This window comes from Oncorhynchus mykiss, chromosome 15 (assembly GCF_057628025.1).
Source record: "Oncorhynchus mykiss isolate SJ-2025 chromosome 15, ASM5762802v1, whole genome shotgun sequence".
Classification (NCBI taxonomy): Eukaryota; Metazoa; Chordata; class Actinopteri; order Salmoniformes; family Salmonidae; genus Oncorhynchus; species Oncorhynchus mykiss.
The window spans coordinates 13,230,001-13,247,057 of record NC_143036.1 but is presented as its reverse complement, the minus strand read 5'-3'; the positions used below and the strand labels follow the sequence as shown (position 1 = coordinate 13,247,057).

General features: G+C 45.1%; 1 protein-coding gene across 1 annotated transcript in view; it reads right to left on the bottom strand.

The window, feature by feature from the left end:
* Positions 1–4,533: 4,533 nt before the first annotated feature.
* Positions 4,534–17,057, bottom strand: part of LOC110489589 (uncharacterized) — a 23,231-nt gene continuing 10,707 nt past the window's right edge. Inside the window, exons 4-9 of the mRNA XM_036943718.2 lie at positions 16,882–17,031; positions 16,664–16,748; positions 10,733–10,917; positions 10,503–10,552; positions 9,460–10,420; positions 4,534–6,475 (exon numbers count right to left, since the gene is read on the bottom strand). Of these exons, the coding sequence (XP_036799613.2) occupies positions 6,159–6,475; positions 9,460–10,420; positions 10,503–10,552; positions 10,733–10,917; positions 16,664–16,748; positions 16,882–17,031 (1,748 nt within the window). The 3' untranslated portion in view covers positions 4,534–6,158. The remainder of the gene's footprint in view (positions 6,476–9,459; positions 10,421–10,502; positions 10,553–10,732; positions 10,918–16,663; positions 16,749–16,881; positions 17,032–17,057) is intronic.

The following is a 17,057-nucleotide window of genomic DNA, read 5'->3' as shown; positions in this document are numbered from 1 at the left end:
CATCTCTCGTACTGGGCATCTCCTCCACTACTTGGGAGACTAGCTCCACATGAACCCCCTCCTCTACCCCATCTCTCATACTGGGCATCTACTCACCAGTTTGGGGAAATGGCTCTGTCTTACCTCCTGCAACAATATGTTTCTGCTGCACATCAGACGCTATGTTCCCCTCTGGTACATGCTGCAACTCAGTACCCTCAACACAAGCACTTGTTCCTCAGCAACAGGTGCTTGTGGCTGTTCTACCACTGTTGGCCCACCTCTCCCTACATCAGTGGGCCCAGGCGTTACGAGGACCACCTCTCCCTACATCAGTGGACCCAGGCGTTACGAGGACCACCTCTCCCTACATCAGTGGGCTCAGGCGTTACGAGGACCACCTCTCCCTACATCAGTGGGCCCAGGCGTTACGAGGACCACCTCTCCCTACATCATTGAGCCCAGGCATTACGAGGACCACCTCTCCCTACATCATTGAGCTCAGGCGTTACGAGGACCACCTCTCCCTACATCATTGAGCCCAGGCATTACGAGGACCACCTCTCCCTACATCATTGGGCTCAGGCATTACGAGGACCACCTCTCCCTACATCATTGAGCCCAGGCATTACGAGGACCACCTCTCCCTACATCAGTGGGCTCAGGCGTTACGAGGACCACCTCTCCCTACATCATTGAGCCCAGGCGTTACGAGGACCACCTCTCCCTACATCATTGAGCCCAGGCATTATGAGGACCACCTCTCCCTACATCAGTGGGCCCAGGCGTTACGAGGACCACCTCTCCCTACATCAGTGGGCCCAGGCGTTACGAGGACCACCTCTCCCTACATCATTGGGCTCAGGCGTTACGAGGACCACCTCACCCTACATCATTGAGCCCAGGCGTTACGAGGACCACCTCTCCCTACATCATTGAGCCCAGGCATTATGAGGACCACCTCTCCCTACATCAGTGGGCCCAGGCGTTACGAGGACCACCTCTCCCTACATCAGTGGGCCCAGGCGTTACGAGGACCACCTCTCCCTACATCAGTGGGCCCAGGCGTTACGAGGACCACCTCTCCCTACATCAGTGGGCCCAGGCGTTACGAGGACCACCTCTCCCTACATCAGTGGGCCCAGGTGTTACGAGGACCACCTCTCCCTACATCAGTGGGCCCAGGCGTTACGAGGACCACCTCTCCCTACATCATTGAGCCCAGGCATTACGAGGACCACCTCTCCCTACATCAGTGGGCCCAGGCGTTACGAGGACCACCTCTCCCTACATCAGTGGGCCCAGGCGTTACGATGACCACCTGCGCCCCTCCCTCGGCCTTCTCCCTTTTCGGGCAAGCATGTCGCTTACGGCCAACATCACCACACTCAAAACACCGTTGACTAACCATACTAGCATAAGCCATATACAGTCTGTTGTCATACTTGACTTTAAACGATGACTCTAAAGTCTGCTCCGGTGAGTCCAAAAACATAAACACCTGTCGCCGAAATGACATAACCTGTTTCAGAGTGTTTGCAACACAGTGGAACAATAATGAATTCATTAATTGAACTTGAAAACTTCCCAAACCGCAATAACGTGCGTGCGCTCCAATAGCTCATTGGGAGTAAACGGCGGTACATTTGAATTCGTTACTTGAATAAACAAATCTTTAAGTACACCTTGTTCAACCATCAGATCAACAAGACGCTCTTCTTTAAGAAGTACTCCATGCTCAACCATCAGATCAACCAGACACTCTTCTTTAAGAAGTACACCATGCTCAACCATCAGATCAACAAGACACTCTTCTTTACCTTGTTCAACCATACGATCAACCAGACACTCTTCTTTAAGAAGTACACCATGCTCAACTATCAGATCAACAAGACGCTCTTCTTTAAGAAGTACGCCATGCTCAACCATCAGATCAACCAGACACTCTTCTTTAAGAAGTACACCATGCTCAACCATCAGATCAACCAGACACTCTTCTTTAAGAAGTACACCATGCTCAACCATCAGATCAACAAGACACTCTTCTTTAAGAAGTACACCTTGTTCAACCATACGATCAACCAGACACTCTTCTTTAAGAAGTACACCATGCTCAACTATCAGATCAACAAGACGCTCTTCTTTAAGAAGTACACCATGCTCAACTATCAGATCAACAAGACGCTCTTCTTTAAGAAAAAACACCACCTCTTTATTCATCCGTGACGCATAAGCAACATTCTCATATCCTACCTTCTCTCCTACGGCGACCAGAAACTCCTCCACAGTGACAGTAGCTTCAGTAACACACCTAAAGCCATGCCGAAGTGCGGTCGACATCCCCGCCAAAGCCAGGGCAATTTTCGACAAGAAAAACAATATATTTAATTCTACCACAACAAATAAAATAAAAAAATAATTACCTTAATCATGCATAGAAAAAGGAAAACCACCAAGAAAAGTAAAACAAGAAGGAAAAAACAGGCGATCTACCTCCAGACAACACTCGCTCATACAATTCCCAGCATGCACCAAACACTCCCAGCATGCAGAGAGACATTGTTACATCATGCCAATTAAGCAAATGTAATTTGATTGATAGAGAAGGAGAGATAATTATAATAATTTTAGCTCAAATCAAGTACAGTATGGGGTTATTGTTCAGGGTCAGGTGTGAGAGGTGAAAGGTCACTGACCTGTAGTAACCCTCAGAGGTCAGTGTCAGCTGCAGTCCCGAGTGGTATAGGCTCTCTCTGCTGGCGACTTGAGGAAGTAGCTGAACTTCTTAAACATGAGCTGTAGGGGGCACTTTATGCAACACAATCAGATCAGTGATCACTACCCATGGGGGCACTGCATAGGCTGTCACACCTAGACCTGTCAACACACACACACACACACACACACACACACAAAACATCTTCTTGTACAAGTGCTCAGGGCATCTTTGCTCCATTTCCAACCCCTTAATGTTGGTGGCTAAGCCATTAGACACTCACACTGGTACATGCTTAGATCCAGTCTCCATGCAACGGGGTGCAGACACACACACATACGCAAACCAGGCCCGAAATCAGCGTTACCAACCCTTCTCGTGTGGTTGTAGAGAAGGTAGACCAATCTGTCTCTGTGCTTAGAAAGCAAATATCCTCTGAGAGACTTCAGAAAACCCCTCTTCAATCAGTCTGTCTTTCTGCCACAGTAATGGATGTGTTAGAGAACTCTGTGTGTGTGTGTGTGTGTGTGTGTGTGTGTGTGTGTGTGTGTGTGTGTGTGTGTGTGTGTGTGTGTGTGTGTGTGTGTGTGTGTGTGTGTGTGTGTGTGTGTGTGTGTGTGTGTGTGCATTTGTGTGGTAGTGGCACCGAGGCCCACCAGGAGAGGAGGGTATTTTCTGTTGTTTGTGAAAACAGGAAGTTATAACTAGTCTGCACATGGTTTAAATGAGATGTCCTCAGCTGCTTCTACAGAACAGAAGAGAGAAGTGTATAATATAAGGCTGGTTTCTTGAACAGTGTATGGTTGGAGAACATTGGCACCTAACTATGATAGGATTCCACCTAGTGGAGGATTTACACACACACACACACACACACACACACACACACACACACACACACACACACACACACACACACACACACACACACACACACACACTGCATTCCCTGTAGGGATGAGGTTTTCTGGTTTGATGCTGGTGACACAGGGCAACAGATGCTCACCTGGAAACTACCAGAAACATCTCAGAGAGAAACGCTGAAACTGGAATATTTTCAGCTGCTGTTTAGACAGGCTTGAATTACACCTGAGGTGAAACAGAACCTGCATGGGAGTGTGAGATTCATTTCTTACAGTTTCTCTCATGTCGGGGCCTGGGTTTTACCTGATGATATGACACTAGGTTTTCACAGTCAAGTCACAATGGTCAGGTGAAACTTGATGCCCAGCTAATTTAAGGAGCCTCCTTAAAAAATAGAACTTCCTCTATGGTCCTACTTGGCACAGAATGAGAATACTGTTACTATTCAGATAGACATTTTGTGAGAGTTGCTCTGTGACATAACTCTCCTCTGATGAAAGAGGGACTTCATCTGTAGCCTATCAATCGTTCATTAACAATTTGGAGGCATGACACACACACACACACACACACACACACACACACACACACACACACACACACACACACACACACAAACAAACAAACCAGGCTCAAAATCAGCTTTGCCAGCCGTTCTCATGTGGTTATAGAGAAAATAGTCCAATCCTAAATGCTACGCTATCTAAACTTGGCCTATGCTTTGTTGGTCCTATACTGCCAGCTGGCAGTCATCTTGTGTGATAATGAAAGACTGTCAGTCTGTCTGTCAGCATTGGGACAGTGACAGAAACTGAAGCCTGGCCGCATGTGTAATTAGCGTTGTTTTCACAGCCATTATGGCTCTGAGAGAAGATGAATAACTATTCATTGTAATTACCAGATAGTAGACAGTAAACCATGAAGTAACAGTACGACTGCTGTCACAATGGGGCTTGATGAAAAAACACACTGAATTTTTATCAAAACAGTTCTGTCATTTATTGCAATTTGATTTGAATCAATATGTACATTTTATTTACAGATATGAACAAGTTAAAAGTTTCCACTTTCAACTCCTGAAAGCTATATTTGATTAGTTAGCTATTGAATACCTGGTTTCAGACCTGGACTTGTGGAGCCAGATTAACAAACTCTCAGTTCTTAATGAAGGTCAATAATAAATCATGAGTAGGTGTTTAATTATCTCGGTGGGTGAATCCTAGGTCTCCTGCTGGGCACAAGATTGTTACCCCTCTGAGCTAAAGCTAACACCAGTCTTTTTAAACACGGTTACTCACAAGAGTGTGGATCACCAAACCACTTCCATGGTTTTTATAGTAAGACAATAAGGTCTTTGGTTCCAGAGATTTCTTAATTAGTCCTACACCTGACAGCATAAAAAACATTTACAAAACAAACATTTACATGTATATTATACACTGAGTCCACAAAACATTAAGAACACCTGCTCCTTCCATGAAATAGACTGATCAGGTGAGTCTGGGTGGAAGATGTGATCCCTTATTGATGTCACTTTAGTGTAGATAGTGTAGATGCCCACAATGCCCACTGGCTGCAAAAGACATGGATTCGTTTAGGGGGCATTACGGCCACACAAAGGGCATGGATTCATTTAGGGGGCATTACGGCCACACAAAGGGGATGTAGCCGGGAAATTTGAGGCATTATCAAGTGCTTGTCAAATTGTGAACGAGAGACTGATGAAGTGTGTACATCCTGCACAGAAAAACAAAGCAGAGCTCATGCCTTTAATGCAACTTTTTTTCAAATGGTCATTAGAGTTGCATCATGCAGCCTTAAAATGTATTAGAAATCAATACACATAGCCCAACATTTGTATCACAACTAAAGTTACACAAATAACTCTAAATGAAGCATATAAGAGTACTGTACCTGATTCTTTGTTAACCTCTCAACACAGAATAGCACCATGTCATTATTATTCAGCTTTATTCCATTAGCCCATTGTTCAATTATATTCTTCATATTATAAAATATAAAATGATGCCACGGAATTCTAAACAAATCTTGTCTTCTAAATGAAATAGTGCAGCCCACAGCCATATGGCATAGCCACATCAGGACCTAACATAAAGACAACTCAGTATGCTATTCCGTTCTTCTGAAATAGTCTACATTTTCTTCATATCATGTTTCTTTAGACCTGTCTAAAATAAATAATGGATTTACTGTGATGGTTTAGGCTATATTACATGGATTTATTCCATTTTTAAAGGTCTGCATCAGTGACTTGTAGGAAGTGGAAGCCAGGAGACGCTGAATGTGTTTATGTTAATTAACAGTCAATTACTGTGAGACAGGCAGTTATTTGCTTGACAATCACCAGCTGACAAAATTTCATGACCGCCAAAGCTCTACATGAGACTATTGAGAAACAACCACAAGGGCAGATGAGGATCACAGTCCTCCAGGTTCCAAGTCTATGGCCCAGTTCTAATACTTAACACCTACCCAGGAAGACCGTGGACGATTGTTTGGAGTAGGTCGTAGCAGTAGGTTTTGGACAGGCTTCGCTCCTCTCGTGGTTTAATGGTACACTATCCACCATTTTCACGTTTCAATTCTCCCTCGGCCACTGATCAGTCACTTCCTGAACCGGCAGGTTGTCCTCCTGCCGTAGGGGGTTATGGGTAATGGAGTTTACTGAGGATGCCACTGACGAATGGCTGACGCTTTTGGAGGAGATGGAACTATGGAACATCGGAGCTCTCTCATTGGCCTGTTCCTGGACGGGGCTTCCGAACGCATCGTCTGGCCCCTCCCCCTCGTTGCCTAGAGACGTCTGGCTGACGTAGACGACGATGACGTCAGCGTTGAAGTTCATCACCTGACCACTAGAGATGAAGGTGGTGTTGTTGTTCCCCGTCACCTGACCTGAGAGAGAGAGAGAGAGAGAACGAGAGAGAGAACAAGAGAGAGAGAGCGAGAGAACAAGAGAGACAGCGAGAGAGAACGAGAGAGAGAGAGAGAGAGAGAGACAGAGGTAAGGGGTCAGTTTAGCCAGCATGTTAGGGGCAACCCCAGATGACTAATAGCCAGTGGGCGTGATGATGATGGTGCACAGTCACCACAGAAAGACCGTGGTTGGCTGCGGTACCTTTGACCATAGTCCTGGTCAAGGACATCCTAACCATATCCTTGAACATCAGGGTTTCAGTGTGACAAGCAGTTTTCATTCCATGTGAAAATGTACAAATTTATTCAAACCACCACTTAGACAGAGAAGTACAGTTTGTCAGAACATGATCACAGACGACATGTCCTGTTCACTACAGAAACAGATACTGTCATTAAATCTGACATTAGACAGTGGCAAAGAAACATTTGTAGTGAAATTTGATCTGATCTTCATCTTAGGCACAACAATAGACATTGTGTGCTTAAACTAATTACACACAAATGATTGTATTTTTCTTGTCTATATAGAATACATCATTTAAATATTCACTGTGTAGGTTGGAAAAAGTATGTGAACCCCTAGGGTAATGACTTCTCCTAAAGCTATCAATGAGACGAGATTGGAGATGTTGGTTAGAGCAGCCTTGCCCCATAAAAAACACTCACAAAATGTAAGTTTGCTATTCACAAGAAGCATGGCCTGATGTGAATCTTCTCTCTTTTACAAAAGAGATCTCAGAAGACCTCAGATTAAGAATTGTTGACTTGCATAAAGCTGGAAAGAGTTACAAAAGTATCTCTAAATGCCTTGATGTTCATCAGTTCACGGTAAGACAAATTGTCTATAAATGGAGAAACCCACTGCTGTCCAAAAAAAACATTGCTGCACATCTGAAGTTTGCAAAAGTGGCTTCAACAGAAGAAAATACACCTTCTGGAGTGGCCCAGTCAGAGTCCTGACCTCAACCCAATTGAGATGCTGTGGCATGACCTCAAGAGAGCAGTTCACACCAGACATCCCAAGAATAGTGCTATTTTGTAAAGATGAATGGTCCAAAATTCCTCCTGACCGTTGTGCAGGTTTGATCCGCAACTACAGAAAACCTTTGGTTGAGGTTATTGCTGCCAAAGTAGGGTCAACCAGTTATTAAATCCAAGGGATCACATACTTTTCCCACCCTGCACTGTGAATGTTTACACAGTGTTTTCAATAAAGACATGAAAATGTATAATTGTTTGTGTGTTATTAGTTTAAGCAGACTGTATTGTTGTGACCTAGGTGAAGATCAGATTTCATTTTATGACCAATTTATGCAGAAATCCAGGTAATTCCAATGGGTTCACATACTTTTTCTTGCCACTGTAACTTCCAGCTACTGTAGCATCAAGCCTTGCCGCCAGACACCACACTGAGCCATCGGAACATTCAAATGAAGAGGAACAAACTTCCATCTGTTCCCTTATTTCCATATTCATAGATCACACTACTGATGGCATTTATAAACACAACCGGAAACTTACAGACATCCATGTCTGATGTCGTCTGCTGCCCATTTCAACACACCTCCTCCTCCTTTCTATCCCTCCCTCTCGCTCTCTCGCTCCCTCTCCCTCTCTCCCTCTCCCTCTCTCCCTCTCCCTCTCCCTCTCCCTTTCCCTCCCTCTCCCTCTCCCTCTCCCTCTTTCTCTCTCTGCATTTTTCTTTCCTTCTCTAGTTCCTTTAAAAAAAATCTGTTTAGAGGTGCAACGAGACCCCAGACTTTCACTGAGTCACTCTTCACACATTTTTATACACACAGACACACATGCACACATTTATCATAACCTGTGTGTCAGTGTCTGGAATCACATCTGAAATAATTGACTGGAACTGTAACACCAGTCTGGCCAGGAATACCTGCTGTCTCTGTGTACAGTAGACTGTTTAGAGTTGAACTACCCTAGGGAGGCAGATAACATAAACCGTACACATGGCATAGTAAGAATAGAAAAAAACTTTCTGACCACACGATTGTGAAACATTTCAGTCTAAAGTGGCTTCCTCTCTTCATGTCCTTTCCTTCTTCCTTCCTCATGTGATCATGTGGAAGAGGTGTCCTTGCTTCGCTCTCTGTACTATTCTCACCCATCCTACAGCTCTTTGTGAAGGAGAGGAGAGACACAGAGAGGAAATCTCAATAGACTGTTGAGATGCAGCCCCTGTCTCTCCCTGTCTCTCTGAGGTGTGATCCCATGTTTAACCTCTGAGCGGGAAGTCCAGTTGATTACATGTTATTACTGCATTATGGGAAACTGTGTTTATTTGCTTACTACTGCCTTGGGGCATAATTCAAGTACACAGTGATTGATGAGAGTTTGAAAGTGTGTGAGTCTGGGTATTACTCAAGGGCTGGGTATTCAGAGCACATCTTGTTTCAATTACACCTGTGGTCACTTTGAATAACCCTGTGGAACTCTGGGTAAACAGGAGTGTTGTGTGTGAGCTTACACTCCGAGAGTTAAACACCCACCCATGCACACAACCACACACAACCACACACAACCACACACACACACACACGCACGCACAAACACACACACGCACGCACTCACGAACACACACACATACACACACACACACACACACATACACACACACACACACACACACACACACACACACACTGAATGTTACAGCGTGTAATCACTGGCTCATCACACACATTCCTACTGTGTGTGGTCCTTAAGACAACAGGAGGTCATTAGGTGGAAACCAATACATACATTTTGGAGGAACAACATTGAGATTTCAGAATAGCCTTTTCACAATCCTATACAATAACCCAGGTCCAATAAGCCAGGAGAAACACCAGTGGATATATGTATCTTTCCTCTTTAACAATGGTTGGAATGTATAATGACACGTGTATTTAGCCTTTTCTTATGAGTGTGGAACTGCTAGAACTCTGCGCTGTATCTACCTGAGGTGAGTGCTGGTTCCGTGAGTTGACTCTGGAGGCTCTCAGGGGCACAATCCAGCTCCGAGCCCCCAGACGAGAGCTTGTTTCCCCCAATGTCCCTCCAAGAAAGTCCCTGGTTTTGCTCACTGCTGGAGGCTTCAGAGGTCAGCTCGGATTGCCGGTCACCCACAGTTACAGAGGTCACCGAGGGGTAAGGAGATATAGTGGAGGTCAAAGGGGGCGTGGCTTTTGTGGTGAGGGTGGAGCTTATGCTGCAGTTCAGTCTGTATAGCTCCTCCCCTTTCCCCTGTGAGCTGTCAATAAGCTGACCTTTGACCTCTGACCTGACTTGCGTCAGCGGCGGGTAGAGGTCACATGAATGGTCAGTGGGGGAGAGAGAGGAGGAGATGGGAGAGAGGGAGAATGGGGAGGAGGTATGGCTGCTCCTCTCAGAGCTCTTCACTTGCAGACCCTCTACCACCTTGGCCCTCTCCCTCCCTCCATCTTTCCTTTCATCCTTCTCTCCCCCCTTGCTCTCCCCCTCTCCTCCACAGGAGCAGGTCCCGAGGGTTCCAGGGTTGACAGCCTGGCTACAGTCTTCATTATCCCCTACCTCTAATGGTTCCCTGACAGACAACACACACACACAGGAGCCAGCCCACAGTGGAGACACACACACATCCTCTGGTACAACCTCCTCACACACACCATCCTCAGAAACCTCCTCTGCCTCCCCTGACCCTTCACTCCCCACCCCCTCATCCTCCTCCTCCCTCCTCTCCTCCTCCTTCCTCTCCTCCTCCATCTCTTTGGAGGGTGGCAGTTTGACCCGGTCACCAGGTGTAGCTGTAGGACAGGTGTGTGGGGTTTCTGAGGGGCTGTGAGCCAGGCCAATAAGACAGGTTGTCTCACGCAGAGTGCCGCTCTGACCCTCTAGTCCCCCTCCCACGATGCCACTGTGGTAGAGAGGGGCCAGAGTCTCCTGGAAAGAGAGACAGACAGATTAGACTATTTGTAAACTGTTAATGCGTGTCATCTTGACGACTAAAGAGAGTCTATCTTACCTGCTGTATCCTGGTCCTTTTCAGATTCTGGACACATGATCGTAAATTCACTGTAAGACGTTAGAGGATGACATTAGTCAGTCATTTCGCTCATTAGTCAGTCATTTCGCTCATTAGTCAGTCATTTCGCTCATTAGTCAGTCATTTTATGCCAAGACATATTTCTATAAAAGCAAAATTCCCTCAACATCATGGTCATACATAACAAATGTGATCTCTGCCTCAGGTACCTGAGAGTAGTCGAAGTTTTTCCTTGTAGCAGAAGAGCAGGAGGATGAGGAGACAAAGGACAGTGATGACTGACAGAACCCACAGTAGGACCCAGGAGGTAGAGGCACCAGAGAGATGGGGTCCACATACAGCATCAGTCTGGTCGCTCCCAGTCTGCTTGTCACTCTTCCCCAGATCGTTACAACTGGGAGGAGAAAACACAGGGGAGGACAGGACACAGGGGAGGAGAGGACACAGGGGAGGAGAGGACACAGGGGAGGAGAGGACACAGGGGAGGAGAGGACACAGGGGAGGAGAGGACACAGGGGAGGAGAGGACACAGGGGAGGAGAGGACACAGGGGAGGAGAGGACACATGGGAGGAGAGGACACATGGGAGGAGAGGACACAGGGGAGGAGAGGACACAGGGGAGGAGAGGACACAGGGGAGGAGAAGACACAGGGGAGGAGAGGACACAGGGGAGGAGAGGACACAGGGGAGGAGAGGACAGAGGGGAGGAGAGGACACAGGGGAGGAGAGGACACAGGGGAGGAGAGGACACAGGGGAGGAGAGGACACAGGGGAGGAGAGGACACAGGGGAGGAGAGGATACATTGTCATTATTTCTGTTTTTAGCAATCCAGGCATTCCATCTCTCTTTATCTCTTTTTTTCTTTCTCTGCTCTCTCTCTATTCAATTCAATTTGAAGGGCTTTATTGGCATGGGAAACATATGTTTACATTGCAAAAGCAAGTGAAATAGTTCACGAAGAAAAGTTAAATAATCAATAAAAAATCAACAGTAAACAAGTTTCAAAGGAGTAGATAGATTTCAAATGTCATATTATGGCAATGTATAGTGTTATAGTGATGTGCAAATAGTTAAAGTAAAAAAGAGACAATAAATAAACATAAATATAGGTTGTATTTACAATGGTGTTTGTTCTTCACTGGTTGCTTTTTTCTTGTGGCAACATGTCCACTAGCATGTTACATGTGAAACAAGAGGGAACAAAACTCTAGACCACCTTCACTCCACACAGAGTTGCGTACAAAGCTCTCCCTCACCCTCCATTTGGCAATTCTATCCTCCTGATTCCTGCATACAAGCAGAAACAAAATTAGGAAGTACCAGTGACTAGCTTAATACGGAAGTGGTCAGGGGACGCAGATACTAAGCTACAGGACAGTTTTGCTAGCACAGACTGGACTATGTTCCGGGATTCATCCGATGGCATCCGATGGTACACCACAACAATCACCGGCTTCATCAATAAGAGCGTCGATGACGTTGTCCCCACAGTGACTGTACGTACATGCCCTAACCAGAAGCCATGGATTACAGGCAACATCCGCACTGAGCTAAAGGGCAGAGCTAAAGGGCAGAGCTGCCACTTTCAAGGAGCGGGACAGGCAAAGCGTAAATACAGGACTAAGATTGAATCCTACCACACCAACTCCGGATGTGGCAGGGCTTGATAACTATTCCAGACTACAAAGGGAGCCCAGCCGCGAGCTGCCCAGTGACACAAGCCTACCAGATGAGCTAAATTACTTCTATGCGCGGGTCGAGGCAAGCAACAATGAAACATGCACGAGAGCACAAGCTGTTCCGGACAACTGGGTGATCATGCTTGCAGTAGCCGATGTGAGCAAGACCTTAAAACAGGTAAACATTCACAAGGCTGCAGGGCCAGACGGATTACCAGGACGTGTACTCCTAGTATGCACTGACCAACTGTCATGTGTCTTCACCGACGTTTTCAACCTGTCCCTGGCCGAGTCTGTAATACCTACATGTTTCATGCAGACCCCCACGGTACATGTTCCCAAGAACACCAAGGTAACCTGCCTCAATGATTACCGAAACGTAGCACGTCTGTAGCTATGAAGTGCTTTGAAAGGCTGGTCATGGCTCACATCAACAACATCATCCCACAAACCCTGGACCCAGTCCAATTTACATACCGCCCCAACAGTTCCACAGATGACTATATTATAATCAACAATGAATGCCCCTTTCCACCTGGACAAAAGGAATGCCTACATGATAATGCTGTTCATTGACTACAGCTCAGCATTCAACACCATAGTGCCCTCAAAGCTCATCACTAAGCTAAGGACCAGAGGAGTAAACAACTCCCTTTGCAACTGGATACTGGACTTCCTGATGGGCCACCCCAGGTGGTAAGTGTAGACCACAACACATCTGCCATGCTGAACCTCAATATGGGGGCTCTTTGGGGGTGCGTGCTTAGTCCCGTCCTGTACTCCCTGTTCACCCATGACTGCGTGGCCAAGCACGAAAGCTGGGCTTTACGGAACAGTGCCCAGAAAAAAGCCATTGTTTAAAGAAAAAAATAAGCAAACACGTTTGGTGTTCACCACAAGGCAAGTGGGAGATTCCCCAAACATATGGAAGAAGGTACTCTGGTCAGATGAGACTAAAATTGAGCTTTTTGGCCATCAAGGAAAATGCTATGTCTGGCGCAAACCCAACACCTCTCATCACCCAGAAAACACAATCCCCACAGTGAAGCATGGTGGTGGCAGCATCATGCTGTGGGGATGTTTTTCATCAGCAGGGACTGGGAAGCTGGTCAGAATTGAAGGATGGTGCTAAATACAGGGAAAATCTTGAGGCAAACCTGTTTCAGTCTTCCAGAGAATTGAGACTGGATTGGAGGTTCACCTTCCAGCAGGACAGTGACCCTATGCATACTGCTAAAGCAACACTTGAGTGGTTTAAGGGGAAACATTTAATTGACTTGGAATGGCCTAATCAAAGCCCAGGCCTCAATCCAATTGAGAATCTGTGGTATGACAACGTCTTAGGGCTAGGCGTCCAGCTAGTGGGACAAATTCCGGTGCAACTGGTGGGTGCGCAATTCAAATAAATAATCATAACAATTATGGATATTAAACATTTAGGGACATGCAAGTGTCTTATATCGGCTGAAAGCTTAAATTCTTGTTAATCTAACTGCACTGTCCGATTTACAGTAGCTATTACAGCAAAAACATGCCATGCGATTGTTTGAGGACGGCGCCTCACATCAACATGTTTTTCCTCCGGCAGTTTTCATAAATTCCCAAATTCCTCCGACACAGGTTTCAGAAATATTCACTTACTTTTTGAAAATATTCCCCTGATTTGTCATCCAAAGGGTCCCAGCTATAACATGTGGTGTTGTTTTGTTAGATAAAATCTTTCTTTATATCCCAAAAAGTCAGTTTAGTTGGCGCCATCAATTTGAGTTATCCACTCGTTCAACATGCAGAAAAAGGAATCCAAAAATCTACCCCTAAACTTTGTTTCAACAAGTCAAAATACGTTTCTATTTACTCCTCAGATACCCTGAACTGTAATCAAACTATAATATTTCTTTCGGAAAGATGCGTCTTGTCTTCATGGCGTCTTGTCTTCATGGCCCAAACACAAATTTCCAAGACTCTGTCCCTGTACTAAAACGGATGTTTCTTAATCGTTTTGGAAGTTACAAGCCTTAAATCTTGAACATAGACTGCTGACACCCTGTGGAAGGCATAGGAATTGCATCCTGGGAGCTATAATTATGCCCCTATACTTTCCATTGTAATTTCTATTGTATGGTCTCTCTCAAAAAAAAACATTCTGGTTGGTTTTTCTTTGGATTTTCTCCTATCATATATATTGTGTTATATTCTCCTACATTATTTTAACATTTCTACAAACTTCAAAGTGTTTCCTTTCCAATGGTACCCATTATATAAACATCCTGGCTTCAGGGCCTGAGCAACAGGCAGTCTACTTTGGGTACGTCATTCAGACAGGAAGTGGAGAAAAATGGGGCCTAGCCCTAAGAAGTTTTAATGAACCCATCCAACTTGAAGGAGTAGTTTGCCTTGAAGAATGGGTACAAATCCCCGTGGCTAGATGTGCCAAGCTTATAGAGACATACCCCAAGAGACTTGCAGCTGTAATTGCTGCAAAATGTGGCTCTACAAAGTATTAACTTTTCTTTTTTGTATTATTTCTTGCTTGTTTCACAATAACAAATATTTTGTATCTTCCAAGAGGTAAGCATGTTGTGTAAATCAAATGATACAAAAATCTATTTCAATTCCAGGTTGTAAGACAACAAAATAAGAAAAATGCCAAGGGGGGTGAATACTTTCACAGTTCACTGTATAGCCTCGTTATTGTTATTGATCTGCTGCTCTTTAATTGTTTACTTTTGTTTATTTAGTAAAAACCCATTGTTGGTAAGTAAACATTTCAAGGTAAAGTAAACACCTGTTGTATTCGGCGCATGTGACAAATATAATTTGATTTGATTTGAAATCTTGCTGCTGTGATGGCACACTGTGGTATTTCCCCCAATATATATATGGGAGGGAGGTTATCAAAATTGGATTTGTTTTTGAATCCTTTGTGGGTCTGTGTAATCTGAGGGAAATATGTGTCTCTAATATGGTCATACATTTGGCAGGAGGTTAGGAAGTGCAGCTCAGTTTACACCTCATTTTGTGGGTAGTGTGCACATAGCCTGTTTTCTCTTGAGAGCCAAGTCTGCCTACGGCAGCCTCTCTCAAAGGCAAGGCTATGCTCACTGAGTCTGTACATAGTCAAAGCTTTCCTTCATTTTGGGTCAGTCACAGTGGTCAAGTATTCTGCAACTGTGTACTCTCTGTTAAGGGCCAAATAACATTCTAGTTTGCTCAGTTTTTTGGTAAATTCTTTCCAATGTGTCAAGTAATTCTCTTTTTGTTTTCTCATGATTTGGTTGCGTCTAATTGTGTTGCTGTCCTGATTTTCTCTGCCCTTGTTTGTGTCTGTGGTCAGAGCCCCAGAACCAGCTTGCTTAAGGGACTCTTCTCCAGGTTAATCTCTCTGTAGGTGATGGCTTTGTTATGGAAGGTTTTGGAATCGCTTACTTTTAAGTGGTTGTAGAATTTAACGCTCTTTTCAGGATTTTGATAATTAGTGGGTATCGGCCTCATTCTGCTCTGTATGCATTATTTGGTGTTTTACGTTGTACACTTGTTGTTTGTGTAGATAGATTTTATAACGTCATATGTTTATCCCTCAGCACCACAGGCCTTTTTGGGTTGGAGGGTTTGTATTTTGTCCTTTAGTTCATTCAATGCAATTGGAGAATCCTGCAATTGGAGTTTCTGGTAGTCCTCAGTAGCTGATTCTAAGATTTGTAATTGATCATGTACAGTATATGTTTTTGCTGTTCGTTCTTTGTGATAGAGCCAAAAATAAGTGGTTTATCCACACATCTACATCTTGGATAGATAACTCTTCGTGTTGTTGTTTGTTTAGTGTTTTCCTATTTTCCCAGAAGTGGTTAGAGTCTATGGATTCTTCAATTACATTGAGCTGATTTCTGACGTGCTGTTTCTTCTTTTTCCGTAGTGTATTTCTGTATTGTTTTAGTGACTCACCATAGTGAAGGCGTAGACTCAGGTTTTCTGTGTCTCCATGTTTTTGGTTGGACAGGTTTCTCAATTTCTTTCTTAGGTTTTTGCATTCTTCATCAAACCATTTGTCATTGTTTTACATTTTCTTAGGTTGTCTGCTTGAACGTTTAAGATATCTTTCACTCTCTCTCTCTCTCTCTCTCTCTCTCTCTCTCTCTCTCTCTCTCTCCCCCCATCTCCCTCTTCCCCACATCCCCCTCTCTCCTTCTCTCTCTGCTCTCTCTGCTCTCTTTCTCTCTCTCTCCCTCTCTGTTCTTTCTATTGGTTCACCACAGAGCCAGGCAGTGGTAGAAGCAGCTGTGTGTTCCAGGGGAAGTGGTGCGGCATTGGTCAGAACACTGATGCGGTGGAGCTTTGGGCGCCTGCAGAACCCCGTTCCTGTCTCACTCGGGCACACTGTTCTAAAAAATACGAGCACCCAGGGAAAAATATTTGTATGACGGGACATGGTGAACAGTATGTGTGTGTGTGTGTTAACTCACTTGGTCCACAGACTGCATGGTTCCATAGAGGTGTTGGGAGAGAAATGTCCTCTCTTGCACGCAACACAAGTTCTCCTGCCCGACTCTGAGTTTAAAACACAAACAACAGAGGAGAAAGAGTAAACAACTGGACTGCTGACAACAGTCCAGTGTGTGGTTTTGTGTGTGTGTGTGTTTGTGTATATGCATTCCTGCATGGGTGTGTGTCTCTCTCTCACCAGTGTCAGTCTCCAGTCCATATCCTGGTCCACAGGTAGGAATCTTCTCACAGAACTCACAGTTGATGGGAGAACACTGTAAACCAGGTTTACACTGACAGGGTACTGCAGCCAGGCGGTTACTGGGCCTCACACGGTTAAAGCCCTTACCTGGGGGCCACACACGGGGGTTAGAG